General features: G+C 39.3%; 3 protein-coding genes across 6 annotated transcripts; 2 read left to right on the forward strand and 1 right to left on the reverse strand.

The window, feature by feature from the left end:
* Nucleotides 1-4: 4 nt before the first annotated feature.
* On the forward strand, nt 5-4,747 carry LOC134184172 (lysosomal alpha-glucosidase-like). 2 transcript variants are annotated; one of them, XM_062651794.1, is made up of 22 exons: nt 269-361; nt 495-574; nt 742-890; nt 954-1,149; nt 1,225-1,336; nt 1,524-1,636; nt 1,700-1,957; nt 2,020-2,136; nt 2,206-2,319; nt 2,379-2,463; nt 2,545-2,662; nt 2,735-2,868; nt 2,923-2,957; nt 3,025-3,144; nt 3,201-3,352; nt 3,420-3,501; nt 3,567-3,623; nt 3,692-3,828; nt 3,885-3,991; nt 4,068-4,126; nt 4,256-4,423; nt 4,493-4,747. In XM_062651794.1, the coding sequence occupies exons 3-22, from the start codon at nt 802-804 to the stop codon at nt 4,568-4,570; spliced, it is 2,331 nt and encodes a 776-aa protein (XP_062507778.1). In that variant the 5' UTR covers nt 269-361; nt 495-574; nt 742-801; the 3' UTR covers nt 4,571-4,747. The 2 variants fall into 2 exon arrangements, with proteins under 2 accessions (XP_062507776.1, XP_062507778.1); XM_062651792.1 differs by having other exon boundaries at nt 5-574.
* On the forward strand, nt 4,719-10,418 carry LOC134184171 (ubiquitin carboxyl-terminal hydrolase 36-like). 3 transcript variants are annotated; one of them, XM_062651791.1, is made up of 14 exons: nt 4,719-5,170; nt 6,073-6,183; nt 6,254-6,356; nt 6,415-6,482; nt 6,535-6,605; nt 7,307-7,389; nt 7,456-7,533; nt 7,599-7,692; nt 7,965-8,090; nt 8,150-8,248; nt 8,312-9,635; nt 9,689-9,826; nt 9,891-10,084; nt 10,147-10,418. In XM_062651791.1, the coding sequence occupies exons 1-14, from the start codon at nt 4,723-4,725 to the stop codon at nt 10,168-10,170; spliced, it is 2,961 nt and encodes a 986-aa protein (XP_062507775.1). In that variant the 5' UTR covers nt 4,719-4,722; the 3' UTR covers nt 10,171-10,418. The 3 variants fall into 3 exon arrangements, with proteins under 3 accessions (XP_062507775.1, XP_062507773.1, XP_062507774.1); XM_062651789.1 differs by having other exon boundaries at nt 10,144-10,417; XM_062651790.1 differs by having other exon boundaries at nt 9,692-9,826; nt 10,144-10,417.
* Nucleotides 10,419-10,430: 12 nt separating this feature from the next.
* Nucleotides 10,431-14,595, reverse strand: LOC134184169 (uncharacterized). The gene is made up of 15 exons (XM_062651787.1): nt 14,476-14,595; nt 13,644-14,414; nt 13,275-13,570; nt 12,831-13,218; nt 12,687-12,772; nt 12,559-12,621; nt 12,423-12,487; nt 12,271-12,361; nt 12,075-12,208; nt 11,932-12,016; nt 11,742-11,866; nt 11,532-11,681; nt 11,328-11,475; nt 10,885-11,271; nt 10,431-10,823 (listed from the first exon to the last, which is right to left on the reverse strand). The coding sequence occupies exons 1-15, from the start codon at nt 14,534-14,536 to the stop codon at nt 10,467-10,469; spliced, it is 3,207 nt and encodes a 1,068-aa protein (XP_062507771.1). The 5' UTR covers nt 14,537-14,595; the 3' UTR covers nt 10,431-10,466.
* Nucleotides 14,596-14,660: the final 65 nt, after the last annotated feature.

Consider the following 14,660-nt stretch of genomic DNA (forward strand, 5'->3'; position numbering starts at 1 on the left):
CGTACGTACTGTACAGTGTACACATGTTGATACGGGAACTAGAGATCCAGAGCTCCAAAGAATGGAGTACGAGCTAACTTCAGATGATTCTGATCATGATGATAGCGGGCTGATTGGAAAGCGAAAAACTTTACGAGCGTACTCTCCGCAAATTAGACGTCGAATCGTTGTTGGTGTTGCAGTGGGACTCGTCATCATCATTATCATTTTGGGCGTGGGATTGGGGGCGGGCCTAGGGAACAGTGGCAGCAGCAGAAGCACCTGCGAACAAGTGGACAAACTTGAACGCTTCAACTGTTTTCCCGGGCGCAATACTAATGCAGCCGAATGTTCTCGTAGAGGCTGTTGCTGGAATGATGAGGTAACCGACAACTCACCTAGATGTTACTACGCAGCTGACTATGTGCAAGGATACGAAGTCAGCTCTGTTGAACATTCGGATCTTGGACCAATGCTTTATCTCTCGTGGCTGAAGAAGTCTTATTTTTCCGCAGACCAGTTTCCATACCCTGGTGCTGTCGAGAAGCTGGCTGTGAAAGCATTGTTTGAGACCAACAATAGGCTGCATGTCAAAGTAAGTAAATTTTTTACAGAAATTGGTGGGAAAGCGTTTGTTCTAACTATATTTAGACGACTGCATGGAATATACAAACAAACAAACCTGTGCATACATGACCATGCATGAAGCATGCTGAATTTGTGACATGCAATTCAGTTTTATAATGGTCAGACTGGATGCAGATATATGATCCAGCAAACAAGAGATACGAAGTACCAATTGAACTTCAACAAGGAAATTCAATGCAAAAGGATTATCGAGACTATGAATTCTCATACACAAAGTCACCATTTTCTTTTGTCGTTAAAAGGACATCAACTGGAACAGTTTTGTAGGTCACCGTATATTGATTAGGAATCAATTTCAAGCTGTTTTATGGATGTAAATGATTTAGATTTAATACAAATTATGGAAGTCTAGTCTTTTCCGACCAGTTCCTTCAGATATCGTCATCGCTTCCTTCTGATTTGGTGTATGGCCTAGGAGAACACATTCATAGAAGATCTGAAGTTGAAAGCAAGCCATCTCAAAGAATTGATCTAGCAAAGTGGACAACGGTAACTCTCTTCACTAGAGACATCTTTCCTGAGGTACATACACTACAAGCTTGTTATTTTCTAAAAGTTACACGAACATTCGTGCTGTTTCTTGTTCTTTATTACCAGGATCCAGCCTGGAATCTCTATGGGGTGCATCCATTCTACTTGGCAATTGAGCCATTGATAAATGGAGAAAGAAAATCATATGGTGTCTTATTTCTGAACAGTAATGCCATGGGTGAGTTTGTATGCTTAATTAATTATGTTATAATGTATATCTGTGTTTGCTTATATATAATCTAATGTACAAACAACTGCTCAGATTAAACTTAATTTCAAACGCCATCTGTCTGTTTGTCTGTCTGTCAACCTTTTGTGTCTATGTTTATAAATATTTTGTAGATATTGCCTTACGTACCATATAGATATAGCACTACAGCCCTTGCCAGCCATTACATACAGAACAACTGGTGGAATAATGGACTTCTACTTCTTTGTGGGAGACACGCCAGAAGATGTAATTCAACAGTACACTGCAGTAAGAGTATGTGATTGTATTAGACTGGGAATGTTTGTTATATTATTGTAAATGTTCCATTAGCTTATTGGACACTCATTCATGCCTCCTTATTGGTCTTTGGGTTTCCATCTTTGCCGCTGGGGTTATGGAACTGCAAACAAGACTCAAGAGGTTGTAGACAAGATGAGGAGTCTTGGTATTCCTCAGGATGTGCAGTGGAATGATATTGATTACATGAGAGATTATCTGGACTTCACTTACGACAAAGAAAAATTTGGTTTATTACCCCAATTAGTACAACATTTGCACAACAATAACCAGAAATACATCATGATTGTGGTTGGTATTTTAGAAAGTTTACACAGTAACCATAATCATGCAGCTAACATAAAATGTTGCAGGATCCTGGAATATCGATCACACAACCACCTGGAAGTTATCCTCCATACGACCAAGGACTCAAATTAGGCATTTTTATTAATGTATCCAAAACAAATAACATTCCAATTGTTGGACAGGTTCAAACAAGGAGTTTAATTAATGAACCTGAAATTTAACCCTCTCTGTATGGCCTTTTATTCTAATAGGTCTGGCCGGGAAAGACTGCGTTTCCTGACTTTACAAACCCACAGTCTACTTCTTACTGGACAGAAATGATTCGGAACTTCCACAATGAGATACCATTTGATGGATTATGGATTGTGATAGTTGTTAATTCTTATAGGTAGTCATTAGGTTTCATCTGTATTTTGTTTACTAGGACATGAATGAACCATCAAACTTTGTTCAAGGTTCAATCAATGGGTGTCCAAAGTCATCACTAAATGATCCACCTTTTCTGCCAGGTTTTTGGTTTAGTTAATTAAAGATTGCTATGTATAAACAGGATACAACTGTGTCCTTAACTGATATACTTTCCACTGCAGGCATTGTAGGTGACAAGCTGTATGACAAAACTCTGTGCATGACGTCTCAACAAACAGCATCAGAACACTACAATGTTCACAGTCTGTATGGTCACACAGAGTCTATAGCTACTGCAAAGTGAGTGAAGTGTATTGTTAACGACTTCATCCAGGCTTTCATCTCTTGTGCTCTGTCATGTCTCGTACTTAGAGCTTTACAAACTGTACTGCAAAAGCGATCACTGGTTATATCAAGATCTACTTTTGTAAGCTCGGGTCACTATGTAGGACACTGGCTGGGTGATAATCAAAGCACATGGTCAGACCTAGCTAGGTCTATTACAGGTTAATTAAAGCTGGCAGCATTGCTGTTTAATTTACATATAATATTTTCTGTAGGGATACTTGATTTTAGCCTATTTGGCATCTCAATGGTTTGTTCTCTTTTCTACATGGTTTATGTACATTAAGTTAAAGGCTTCTGACTTAATGTGCGTATAGGTTGGTGTCGATATCTGTGGCTTTGGTGGACACAACACGACAGAAGAGCTTTGCACGCGTTGGATGGAGCTTGGATCATTCTACCCATTTTCTCGAAATCACAATGCAAACAACAAAAATGTAACAGATGGGAATTTGTTGCCACTCATTATTGAAAATAATTTGTAATGATTTAGCCACAAGATCCAGCATCATTTAGTGAAAATGTTGCTGTTCCTGCCATGAGGAATGCACTTACATTGAGGTATAAGCTTCTTCCTTACCTCTATACATTATTCTATCAAGCCCACATCAATGGAACAACAGTTGCTCGACCTCTGTTCTTCGAGTCAGTCAATCAAGAACATTGTAGAGTATTTTTTGTTTTATCTGGCTACATTATTTTCAAATTTCAGATTTCCAAATGAAAACATGTTTGACATTGGCTACGAGTTTATGTGGGGCAAAGCACTTTTAATTGCACCTTTACTCGAAGAAGTTGTTTTATACTACATTTATTTGATTAATACATTTTACCAAACTAACTGTTTTAATTAATTAAGGGAGCTGACAAGACTGATGTTGTTTTTCCACCGGCTTACTGGTATGACTTCCATACAGTAAGTTAATTATGTCTAATACTTTTGTAATCGTGCTTTCAGTGGAAAGATAATCTGTCAAATTATAGGGATCTCCCATTGTTGAGGGAATTTCAGCAACTATAACTGTCAATGCCCCTCTTGGGAAAGGTCAAGTTCCTCTGTTCATACGTGGTGGATATATTGTACCTAGTTTCCACTATGCCAACACCACAACACAAGATACGTAAGACAGACAAAGCCAAGTATGGGGCTGACAAAATTTTGTTTTAACTGATTTAGTCAAAAAAATCCATTTTGGCTCACAGTGGCCAATGGTCAGCAGTCAGCAGATGGCAGCAGACACAGTATAGGTGACTTGTTCTTAGATGATGGTGAATCTCTCATTAGTAAGTATGCATGGGTAGCAGCAACAATGTATAATTCATCAATTGCTTTCTAATTCTACCCTTGTTTTTGATTTAGATGAAACTGAACATCAGCATACATTGATAAAAATGCACTACCAGGACAATCACAAACAAGTTAGTAACACATTACTTATTTATTAATTAATTAATAATTTGTGTCTGTAAAGAATTAAATACGGTGCTATAATAAAAACAATTTAATTAAAGTATAGCCTCACGAGAGTTTGTGTGGTTTAATTCTAGGGTAGGCTGAGGCTGGAAGCAACAATATCCACATACTCTCCTTATCGAACAATGATACTTGCTGGTGTTGACATTCTGGGAATGTCAAGTAACGTGACTATACAGTATGTTCAAGTCAACAATGATACACTGCCGACATCCAGTTACCTGTTATTCGCAACAAAGAAGGTGTAGTACAAAATTAAAGTTATTGATCGAGTATTAATTAAAATATATGAGTAATTTTACTTTTCTTAGCTGTTACGAGTTACCCTTTCAGCTTCTACTACGCTTGAGTCATTCACTCTATTGTGGCAAGCAAGAAGTTCTTCATAACTCTGCAAATAAGATGCACATCCTTGTGTTCAAGCGCGGTAGACTCTAGTGCGCTTGCGCGTGTTTTGTTCGATTTTCGAAAGTAGCACGTGGCAGGTTTTCTCCTTGCCATTAGCTGTATTGACCGTAGGCTTTACCGTTTACACACTGACATGAATGTTAAATCATTGAATGAAAGCTGTGACGGGTCTTCAGACGCTGATCTCCCTTTGGATGTGCAGCTCGCATCGTCGTCAAGAGAATTACTGCATCAAAGGATCAGATTTGTAGAAGCGAAACGTCAGGACTCCCAGTATGAAGAACTCAAGAAACGGTACAAGCCCCTGAACGATCCACTGAAGGAAAAAGGCGCTGGTTCGGGCACTCCCTTGTCCTCTAATTCCGTGGAAACTGACGATAGCAAAGGTGACGGTGTTTGCAAACCGCGCGTTGAGTTGTTTCCTGTAGAAAGAGTAGAGATGCAATGGAAGGCGTCGCGAAGAGTTGGTTCAGGTCTAGCCAACCTTGGCAACACCTGTTTTTTGAATTCTGTGATGCAGTGCATGACCTACACAGCACCTCTTATCAACTACTTGCAGTCAGGAGATCACACCCGACAGTGTAAGTTTAGTGGATATCTCCGCGGGCTCTTGTTGTCATTACAGTGTGTGTAGTTTGTTTTGGGGTGCTGATATAGCTTGTGTTGCGGCACCTCAGTGACATTAGGTTAGAATTTGAATTGATCAAGTTCTGGAAAGAGAATATGAATGTAGTTTAATTAAACCGAATTATTAATTCGTTATTGCTTGAGGGGGTTCATTGATCAATTATCTTATTTCGGAATGTCTGCACTGCCAGACTGTAATACTGCATGTTTGTGCGTCAAGAGAACAGAGATGAGGTACAGTATGAGGAGTAGGGTTCGTAGTAGTGTTATAAGTATTTAGCAATTAGTTTTTAGTGAACCAGCTACATTACCAGATGTTACAAACCACCTGTCCTTGTTGGTCTTGGACTCTAATGTGTTGTGCTTAACTTGAATCTGCGTACATTTTTGCTTCCAAAAGAAAACTGTGGTGAAATTTTTTCTTGACTATAAAGTAGTAATTTTGTAAGTTTGATAGGCTTTGATCAAGTTGCTCGAGTTGCTTTTACTGCTTCTCATGCTGAGCCACATGAATTGGACATTTGACTGCATAAACTATCTAGAGTATCTGTAAGATGTTTGGTCTAGCTGTGGTAGCGCATGAAGATGAGTGGTACATATCAATAAAAATAAGTCTATCAAGTGTGAGATCTAAGAAAAGTAGCTATGGGTGTTATTGCATCATGTCAATGAGCATGGCACTTGATAATGTGATCTACATATCAAGTGAAGTACCATGATGCATAACAGTAAGTTTAGTGATTTGACTGGCTGCACTCCGAGACAGTGTTGCAGTGTTTGGTGTCACTATACATATTTTTTAATGACTGGTTTGATCATGACTGGTTAGAAATGTGTGTGTGTGATATACCTGCAGGTCGGATGGTTGGATTCTGTGCTATGTGTGAAGTGAAACGACACATTGATGTTGTGCTTACAGCAAGCGGGAAGGTTGTTCGACCAACAGGCATTGTTCAGAGACTGAAAAGCAAGTTGATTGTTTGATTTAATATATTACAACTCAGTCAGCCTCTGTACCACTCTCTTTTACATTGTAGATATTGCCAAGCATTTCAGGGTTGGTCGTCAGGAGGATGCCCATGAATTTTTGCGTTATTTGATTGACAGAATGCAGAAGTCATGCCTCAGTGGTTATTTAAAGTAAGTTTCAACAACTAAATGCATGAGATCAAGAAATGTAGCCGCACATGTCTTCCAGACTAGATCCAACAAGTCAGGGAACTAGTATTGTACATAGAATATTTGGAGGATATCACAGATCACAAGGTTGTACTAGTGTTTTATGAACGTTTTGTATTATATTTTGCTTTGTTTGCAGTTAAGTGTTTGAAGTGTAGACATGAGTCAAACACGTATGAACAATTGTTAGACATCAGTCTTAACATCAAGGTCAGCTGCTTGGAACACGCGGTACTATACATACTTCTATTAATTTTTTACAGTTTTAAGAATGGTATTCGTAAGCAGTGCTATAATGGTTGCATCTTGTAAAGAACAAGATAGATCATACAGTTGTTGCAAGAACTAACAGATTGCTTTAGCCTGCTAACAAGTATCAGGTCATACAACAAATTGGTATAAGTAGTACCCACGGAGAATAGCCTGTTTGCATGACTTGATACTACTCAAACTTAATATTGAACATTGCTCAGATGGAGAAATGTATCTTTACCCGTGTCAGTGATAATGTAGGCAGATCTACTGAAAGGCATTGTACTTGCCCCTAAGATGGGTCAAGAATATAGTGGCTATTTTGCAATAGCAAGACTTGCTGTGGGATGACTGTCATTATATTGAGATTAGAAGAGTACACTAAATATCTGTTTTATTTGGGCACATTGGGATTTCAACACTGTCCATAACTGGAAAATGTATGCAACTGAAACGTTTACACATAGGCATGTCATGTTGTACTCTCAATATCATTATGTGTGTAGATCACATGGAAATATGAACTTGTTAATATGATTTCTCTTCACTTGTTATTTTTATTGGTTTGTGAGATCACTCTTTTCTTTCCTTTTCTTTTCTTTTACAGTATACATAGAGGTTGTTGACCATACATGTGAATTCGATGTGTATGTATACAGAGTTGTTTGTCAGTGAAGAGGGCATTAGAAAAATTCATTGAGCCAGAGATGCTTGATGGTGTCAATAGATACCTTTGTTTCAAGTTTGTATTACTACTTGTAATATTTTATGGCAGTCAGTTTTATTGTAAATGTGTAACGTTTTTTAGATGCAAACAAAAAGTGCCTGCTCAGAAGACACTGACGATTCACAGAGCTCCAAATGTGTTAACATTGCAGATGAAGAGGTTGTGTTGTGTATAGATGTCACAACTGATTATTAGTGTTTGACGTGGTTGTCTGTGTATGTTAGATTTGAATTTTATAGTCTTTTTGGTAGCAAACTGAGTAAAGAAGTGAAATATGATGAAAAGCTTGATTTACGTCCTTTTATGAGTTGTAAGAAGGTTAGTTGATAGTATCAGGATTTTATGGCAGTACCTTCTGTATCTGTGTGCTTGTATGTATTTGCATTTGAGCATGTGTGTATTTGTAAGTGTATGGGTGTTGGCTGGTGCGTTTGTGCATGTGCATGTTTGTGCATGTGCACGTTTGTGTGGTGCACATGTTTGTATGGAGTGTGTCCCGTATGTGTGTGTTATTTAACAATAGAAACAACTAATTCTTTTGATAGAGTTACTATAGAATGTGTTTGAATTCTGTTCATTGTTATGGAAAGGGTCCGCCTGAAATGTATCAACTTTATGCTGTGCTGGTACATGCTGGAAGCTCTTGCAATTCTGGCCACTACTACTGCTACGTGCGAAGCCCAGGAGGACACTGGTATTGCATGAATGATGCTCAAGTAGGAAACTTACTGTTTTGTGTAGTTTATTGCTACATTTTTACTTTTTGTTGCTTTAGGTTTACCATGTCAATATTTCTACAGTGTTAGGTCAGCAAGCTTATCTGTTGTTTTATGCTCGAATGAAAGTCAGACGTGAAAGCCCTACCTCTCTAAAGGTCTACAGTATACACAGTCTACACTGTGCAGTTTCTGTTACAGTTTTGTGCTATTCTTTATAGACTGCTGCAGTGAAGCCAATTCTACCAGCTGGTACTGTTGGTACTCCGTTGCATCACTTTATTGGTCCTATTAAACCTGATGTAAAACCAGTGAACTCAACAATAATGAACTTACCAACAGGTAAACTTGTGAGCCCACAGCCAACATCAGCTGGAAAATGCTTACCTTCTGGATCTTTGTCTTTCACACCTCAACCACTAAAGACATTTATAACTGATGATACAAAGTACCAGGCATCCAATAGAAACAAAGAGCTTTCTGAACAGAAGCCAAAAGGTGTTACTGTTTCTTTGGCAGCGATAAAAAAACCAACCGCGGTAGTTCAACCAAGTCCAGTTTCTCATGAAATGACACATCAACAGCAAGCTGAAATAGTAAACTCTAAAAATGTGTCATCCCAATCACATATGTGGAAGTCCTCTGTAAAGTCTGCTGCGTCATCAGGGAGTTCACAAACTACTAAATCTGCAATGGACAAACTGAATGAGTATGAATCATCTGACAGTGACAAATGCCCATCACCAGCAAGGATAGAACCAGCAACATCAACAACCAGTGACTGTTATGCATATAGTCCTGATGGTCCCCATGAAGCAGAGCTAACATCAGTTAAAGGAACACAGGTAATCTCAGACAAAGGAATGAACAGCAAGAGCAGAAATGAAATTGAAGAGGTTTCAGGGCTATCAGTTGAGTCTTTAGTGTGGGAAGCAGATCAGAGCTCTGAGAGTCAAGTGGTTATGAACTGTAGTGAGATTACAGAGAAGAGTTCAGCGAAGGACAGGAAAAAGAAGAAGAAGAAGCATAAGAAGCATAAGAAAGCCAAGAAGGCAGAGAAACAGAAGTTGAAGAATGAGAAAGGAGATAGAGACAAACACAGGGTGGCAGAACGTGCAACAGTAGACAATACTGATAAACACCATTCAACTGAGACTTCAGACATACAAAAGAGGAAGCGGAAATTGATGAATGATGATTCCAATGCACATAGTTTTTGTCCTCCTTTAAAGGAAGCACGTGGCTCTGATGGAATTTATAAACACAGGCACAAACATCATTCATCAAGTTTCGATTCTACTGATCGAGGCCGTAGAGATAGTTCTGACACTTTCCATTCTTGTGATAGACAACATAGATGTGAAAATTTAGATGAAGACAGTGGCAGGAGTAGACACAGAAACACTGACTCAAGAGAACACAATGACAGGAGGAAGGCAAAGGCAACAAAGAGTTACTCGTATGTACCAGAGAGGCATCAAACACCTGAAAAACATCAAACTGCTGAAAAATATTGGACCGATAGACATTTTGAGAAACAACCAGGTATTGTTGTCTTTGTATGGATGATTTATATTAACAACTGATTTTTACGCTAGTAGAAAAGATTCACTGGAGAGATGCCATGAAGAAAAAGGGCATTGGGGGTTGCAGTTATTCAATACGGGATGGGTCAAGACACAATGATGTTTTGTCAGAATTAACGAAGTCATCACTTCAAGGATATGGAAAATCAGGTTGGTCTTTTAGCAGACTTGTTATCTTTTGGAATTTATGTTGATGGCAACTGTATACTTATAGTGCAATCATGGGATGGTAAACAAAGTGTTGTCGATATGGCAGTAGATGAAGATCAAAGGCATAGGAAACGCTCCCGAGATGTGTGGGATGAAGAGTATGATAAAGGGAAGATGAAGAAGGTAAAGATGTCTAGAACAGCAATAATGCGGGATAATATCTTCCAAAAGGTCCAAAGCATAAAGAACAGACTAGGAGTAAGTTGATGATCTCAGACATCACTGACCAGATGGTCGTCACCATGTTGTCTCTGTAGCAGGTGAAGAAAGATCGGTCTCGCTGATGGTGCTTTAGTTTTAAGGTTTGGTGTTGTGTGTTAAGTTAAGCCAGTGGACTGGTGTCCTTTGGTTGCTCACATTGCTTTTGTGGTTTGCATTGCAACAGAATTTGGATAGTACCAAGAAAAATGACAATATTTTGTGTGCATTAGGACTGTAAGTAGATGGTCGAGTAGCTCTGACATTAGTTTTTATAATAACAAACATCTGACGATGAATACAAACGCTACAAATGAGTGAATCTTCAAAGGCATTGTATATACATGTAGGTGCTCGTCTTATGGGAAGGTGGTTTATTGATTTACCATATCAGAGCAGCTTTGTCTTCTCCTGAAGCAGCTGATGTCGTACCATGTTCTGGCTGGTTCTCAGTAGGTGGCAGTTGGTTTTGTTTTACTGCATCCAGGTCTGTGGACATAAGATTTGTAGAGTCTGTATGGTCTTGCTCTCTTCTTTTCTTTCTGGTCAATGTATCTGATTGGTAAATCTGACTATCTATTGCAGTATCTGAAGCAGTGTCCTCTTCATCACTCTCAACATTGTTTAAAGCACTTTCTATATCAGAATCATCCAAGCTATGCAGTGAAACAATTGAGACTTCTATTGTTTGTGTTAGATTGGTTTCAGGGAACTTTACAGTTTTCTTCGGCCCTTGTTTCTAAACCAAAACAAATGTCAGTACTGTACTTGCTGCAATGTTTACTACCTGGTGTACATACAGCAGCCAGTGACTTCAGAGTACTTTTTCGGTGAGGTTCCTCTTCCTCTTGTAGATCGTCATTATTCGAACTTGCTTCGTCTATCTGCAATGAGTTAGTTTGCTGTGAATTTGCAAGTGCTTCTAAAACAGCTGTGCGTTTAGCTGCTCGTGTAGCAGTTATTGGAGGTGACCCTCTGAGGACAGGAGAACGAGATGAGGGTTGTGTCACATCCATGGCAACTGCTTGTCGAACTTGTCTTGGTACTATAGTTGGGGAACCTGTTGAACAGGCAGCAGGACTTGTATGAGGTCTTTGTACTGCAGCAGAGAAAGGTGGCTGCTGCATTGTTGTAACTCTTGTTGCTGATGGCAATGTGGGCTTTGTGTCACTGTTTTTTGATTGTAGCTATAAGACAAAGTAGTTTTTAGTTTGTTGGTATGCAACTTGGGAATACAACTTGCCAATGACAGCCTTTTGTGTGGATCAAATTGGTCACAAAATCGATCTGATAAGTTTCCTGTTCTTTTCAGATGATCAAGAGCTTCATGTACTTGAGCCATGGTCGGTCTGCTTTCTGGTAGTAACCAGCAACTCTGCATCACTATGAAGCTATTGTGAACAGTGCTCAACTTTAAGATCTATGGAAGTAAGGAGCATATAGTTACCTTTCTTGTGGCTGCTGCCCAGGTTCCAGTGGGTTAGCTAGTTGACTAGTTTTATGGTAAATTACTGACTGCATCACTTCCTCATTGGACAGCTGACTATATGGTTTATGACCAAAACTCATAACTTCCCACAGAGTAATTCCGAATGACCTGGCAATGAACAAACTTAAGTGTACATTAAATAGCAACACGTGTTTCATGCAGACTTACCACACATTGCTAGCCTTTGTCTGAGCAGCAAAGGTTGCACTTTTGTTGTCTATTGTCAAAATCTCTGGTGCTAGCCAACGAATTGGCACAATTCTGTTACGGTTCTCGATCAGATGATAATCATCCTTACACACAGAGTATCAAGACTATATTGCAATATGGGATGTTTATATTTTAAATACTATATTACCCTGAATACTTCTTGTGCAAGGCCATAATCTCCAATCTTAACAGAACTGTCTATGGCAACCTGGCAGTTGCGAGCTGCCATGTCACTGGTAAACAATCAATGACTTACTTAATGTGTAAGTCTAGTCCACCAGTGTACTGTACTTATGTATGTGATTGTGTTGGTGAAGGTAGTTCAATCCAGATGCAATATCAGCCGCCATTCTGACATGGACTCCTCTTTCACGAACTGCAGCTGCATCCCAACGATGACCAATTAGATAAGTTTTCAGATTCCCCTAGATATTGATCATGATAAGATATAATAATATTGGTGCCTAAGAAAGTTTAGAATGATTACCTGAGCACAATACTCAAGTATTGCTATGAAAGGATCAATTTCTGTGCATAGACCCAGTAGTGAAACCAAATTTTCATGCTGTTCCAGAGTTCTGCGTGTTACATGGAATAAAACACTACAAAAAGCAATTCTTAATTAATCTGGGGCCTTGCTTGATGTGTTGAATTTCTTTAAGAAACTGCTGTTTTTCAGCATCAGTTGCTGTTGTTTTCAGTTGCTACAACCAAACATTAACTTGTTATTAGCTTATTGTCTTGTGTCATTTATGACTGTCAGTGATCATCTCACCTTTACAACTACTCTAGTCTTTTTCAATCCAGAGATGATACGCTGTGCTGTGGCTTCAAAAACCTAAATTGAATCAGTAGTTTACAGGAGGTCTGCAACAAACAGGGAGCTTAAATTAATTAAAATACTTGATAGTTGGTCCCTTTGCCCATCTCTTCTCCAAGTGTCAGCTGATCTCTAGGGTAGTTGACGTGAATGTGTGATGAAATTTCCACTGAAACATGATATTGTATGTGAAGATTAGCAAGCATTTTTAAATTGAGGTTACTTACTTTTGCTTCTTGTTGGCTGTTTGAGTAACAAACTGTCTGTCATGCCAGCATTTTCAATAACTAATTTGTCATCTGCTCTCTCATTAGAGAGTTTCTTTGCTTGTTTCAGTAGCAGTGTTTGCTCTTCTCGTTCTCTCTTTAAACGCTCCTTTTCTTGTTTTGCCAATTCCTTCTGCTGCTTTAGTTGCAACTTCTTGTCTTCTTTCTCTTTTTTACTGTACCTAATGTCTTCCGAGTTTTCAGTTGGGTGTTCAACAACAGTGTGTGTGTATGGTTGATCAGTTGAGCTTGTGTCAATTTTACGAATGGCATGCATAGCAATTCCTCCTTTTTCAATGCCAGTCTCAATATCAGCAGGTAGATTTTCTGTTGACTCTGTTACTGTGAGCTACAAAACAGGTGTTGCCACGTTGAGTACTACCTGTCAGTGATCTAGATACTTACTCGGAATGACCCTTTCCTCATGAAACGTTGTCGTTTGCAATGCCGATACACACAAATACTTATCCCTATGATCACTATTACAACCACCAAAATGATGATAACAAAAATAATCAAATAGGGCAGGTGAAATGGTGGCCACCAGTCGTCACTATTACAGCTTTCTGCTGATGTTTCAGATGAATCAAGGTCAGAACATGTGCTAACATACTGGTCACTTCGACAGCTGCCACAAAGATTGCTTTCAGGACCAAGGCATCCTGTTCCAGGTGCACAGTTAGATGAGCAAGTGGCAGACTCTAAAGAATAGATAGATGCTGTCACTTTGTTGCTTGTTTAATTAATTAATCTACCTATTGCATTAATACATACCACAATCTCCTGTGTCACCATTATTTTGTACCAGCAATGTGGGTATATTCCCTGATACCCACCTCCACAGCTTTGTATTGGATGTAAATAACCGTGTTCTCCAGTCAATTCCTTTATCATATGCTCCACTTTTTGGCCTTGACTTATATTTTCCATAGGCCCAAACTGGATATCCAGCGTAGCAAAGATTTCTGTTTCCTTCTATATGAACAGTGCCTTTGGCTATTCTTGTGAGACTCTGAAACCCATCCAAAGTTGGAAGAATGAAATTATTGACTATAGACAGAGCAAAATAGCCAGAGAGACTTTTTCCTTCAATCTGCTGCAGTCTTGTCAAGCCAGACAACGATGTTAGCCTTCCGTTTCTGTCTATCTGTACATGGCCTGTTACTTTAGATAGTATTTCAAATCCGGCAATTGTAGTAAGGTTGACATTATTTGTAACTACCAAAGCGCCTTCTAGTGTAGACAGACTGGGAAATGCTTTAATCGTTTTTAAAACCATGTTGCTGTCTATTTCAAGTCCTTTGACGTGTGTGAGGCTATCAAATCCATCCACGCGGGTTAGATTGGATAGGCAGGATATCTTCAGGTAGCCACTGATTGACGTGATGCTTTCGAGAGATGCCAGTGACGAGATCAGCGACGGCTGGTCACAGTTGCTGGAACCCAACAAAACGTCGGTTTCAATTCTAGTACAATCGGTCAGTTGGTCGACGTCCTGCTGACTTTTTAGTTGTAGTGATTTGTTTGAAAATGTGGTCGGACAGTCTGACGTTGAAACCAAATGAGTTAGTGTACGTACACATTCTCTAGTCGAATATGAACTTACCAGCGCGTACTGCAACATGTTCGATCCAGAGCAAGAGCAGGACTTGCAGCGTTATGTCCATTGGTGCTGTTGTTGGGTAAAGTGTGATCGCAGAGGTTGGTTGTGATGGGAGGAGCTTACTGACACGTCACGTGCGAGTACGGCGCACGTGCATTATGTCGTCACCGTGACAACTGCGCAGTCTA

Source organism: Corticium candelabrum, chromosome 9 (assembly GCF_963422355.1).
Source record: "Corticium candelabrum chromosome 9, ooCorCand1.1, whole genome shotgun sequence".
Classification (NCBI taxonomy): Eukaryota; Metazoa; Porifera; class Homoscleromorpha; order Homosclerophorida; family Plakinidae; genus Corticium; species Corticium candelabrum.

Bases quoted from the DNA above. Each gene is read 5' to 3' on its own strand.
- LOC134184172 (XM_062651792.1), top strand. From the start codon at position 62: ATGGAGTACGAGCTAACTTCAGATGATTCTGATCATGATGATAGCGGG. The intron at 2,320-2,378 runs GTGATAGTTGTT...TTTGTTTACTAG, and splicing joins CATTTGATGGATTATGGATT to GACATGAATGAACCATCAAA. The intron at 3,624-3,691 runs GTAAGTTAATTA...GTCAAATTATAG, and splicing joins ACTGGTATGACTTCCATACA to GGATCTCCCATTGTTGAGGG.
- LOC134184171 (XM_062651789.1), top strand. From the start codon at position 4,723: ATGAATGTTAAATCATTGAATGAAAGCTGTGACGGGTCTTCAGACGCT. The intron at 8,091-8,149 runs GTAGGAAACTTA...TTGTTGCTTTAG, and splicing joins ATTGCATGAATGATGCTCAA to GTTTACCATGTCAATATTTC. The intron at 9,636-9,688 runs GTATTGTTGTCT...TTTTTACGCTAG, and splicing joins ACATTTTGAGAAACAACCAG to TAGAAAAGATTCACTGGAGA.
- LOC134184169 (XM_062651787.1), bottom strand. From the start codon at position 14,536: ATGGACATAACGCTGCAAGTCCTGCTCTTGCTCTGGATCGAACATGTT. The intron at 12,488-12,558 runs GTGAGATGATCA...GTTTGGTTGTAG, and splicing joins AGACTAGAGTAGTTGTAAAG to CAACTGAAAACAACAGCAAC. The intron at 11,272-11,327 runs GCAAGTTGTATT...TTTGTCTTATAG, and splicing joins CACACAAAAGGCTGTCATTG to CTACAATCAAAAAACAGTGA.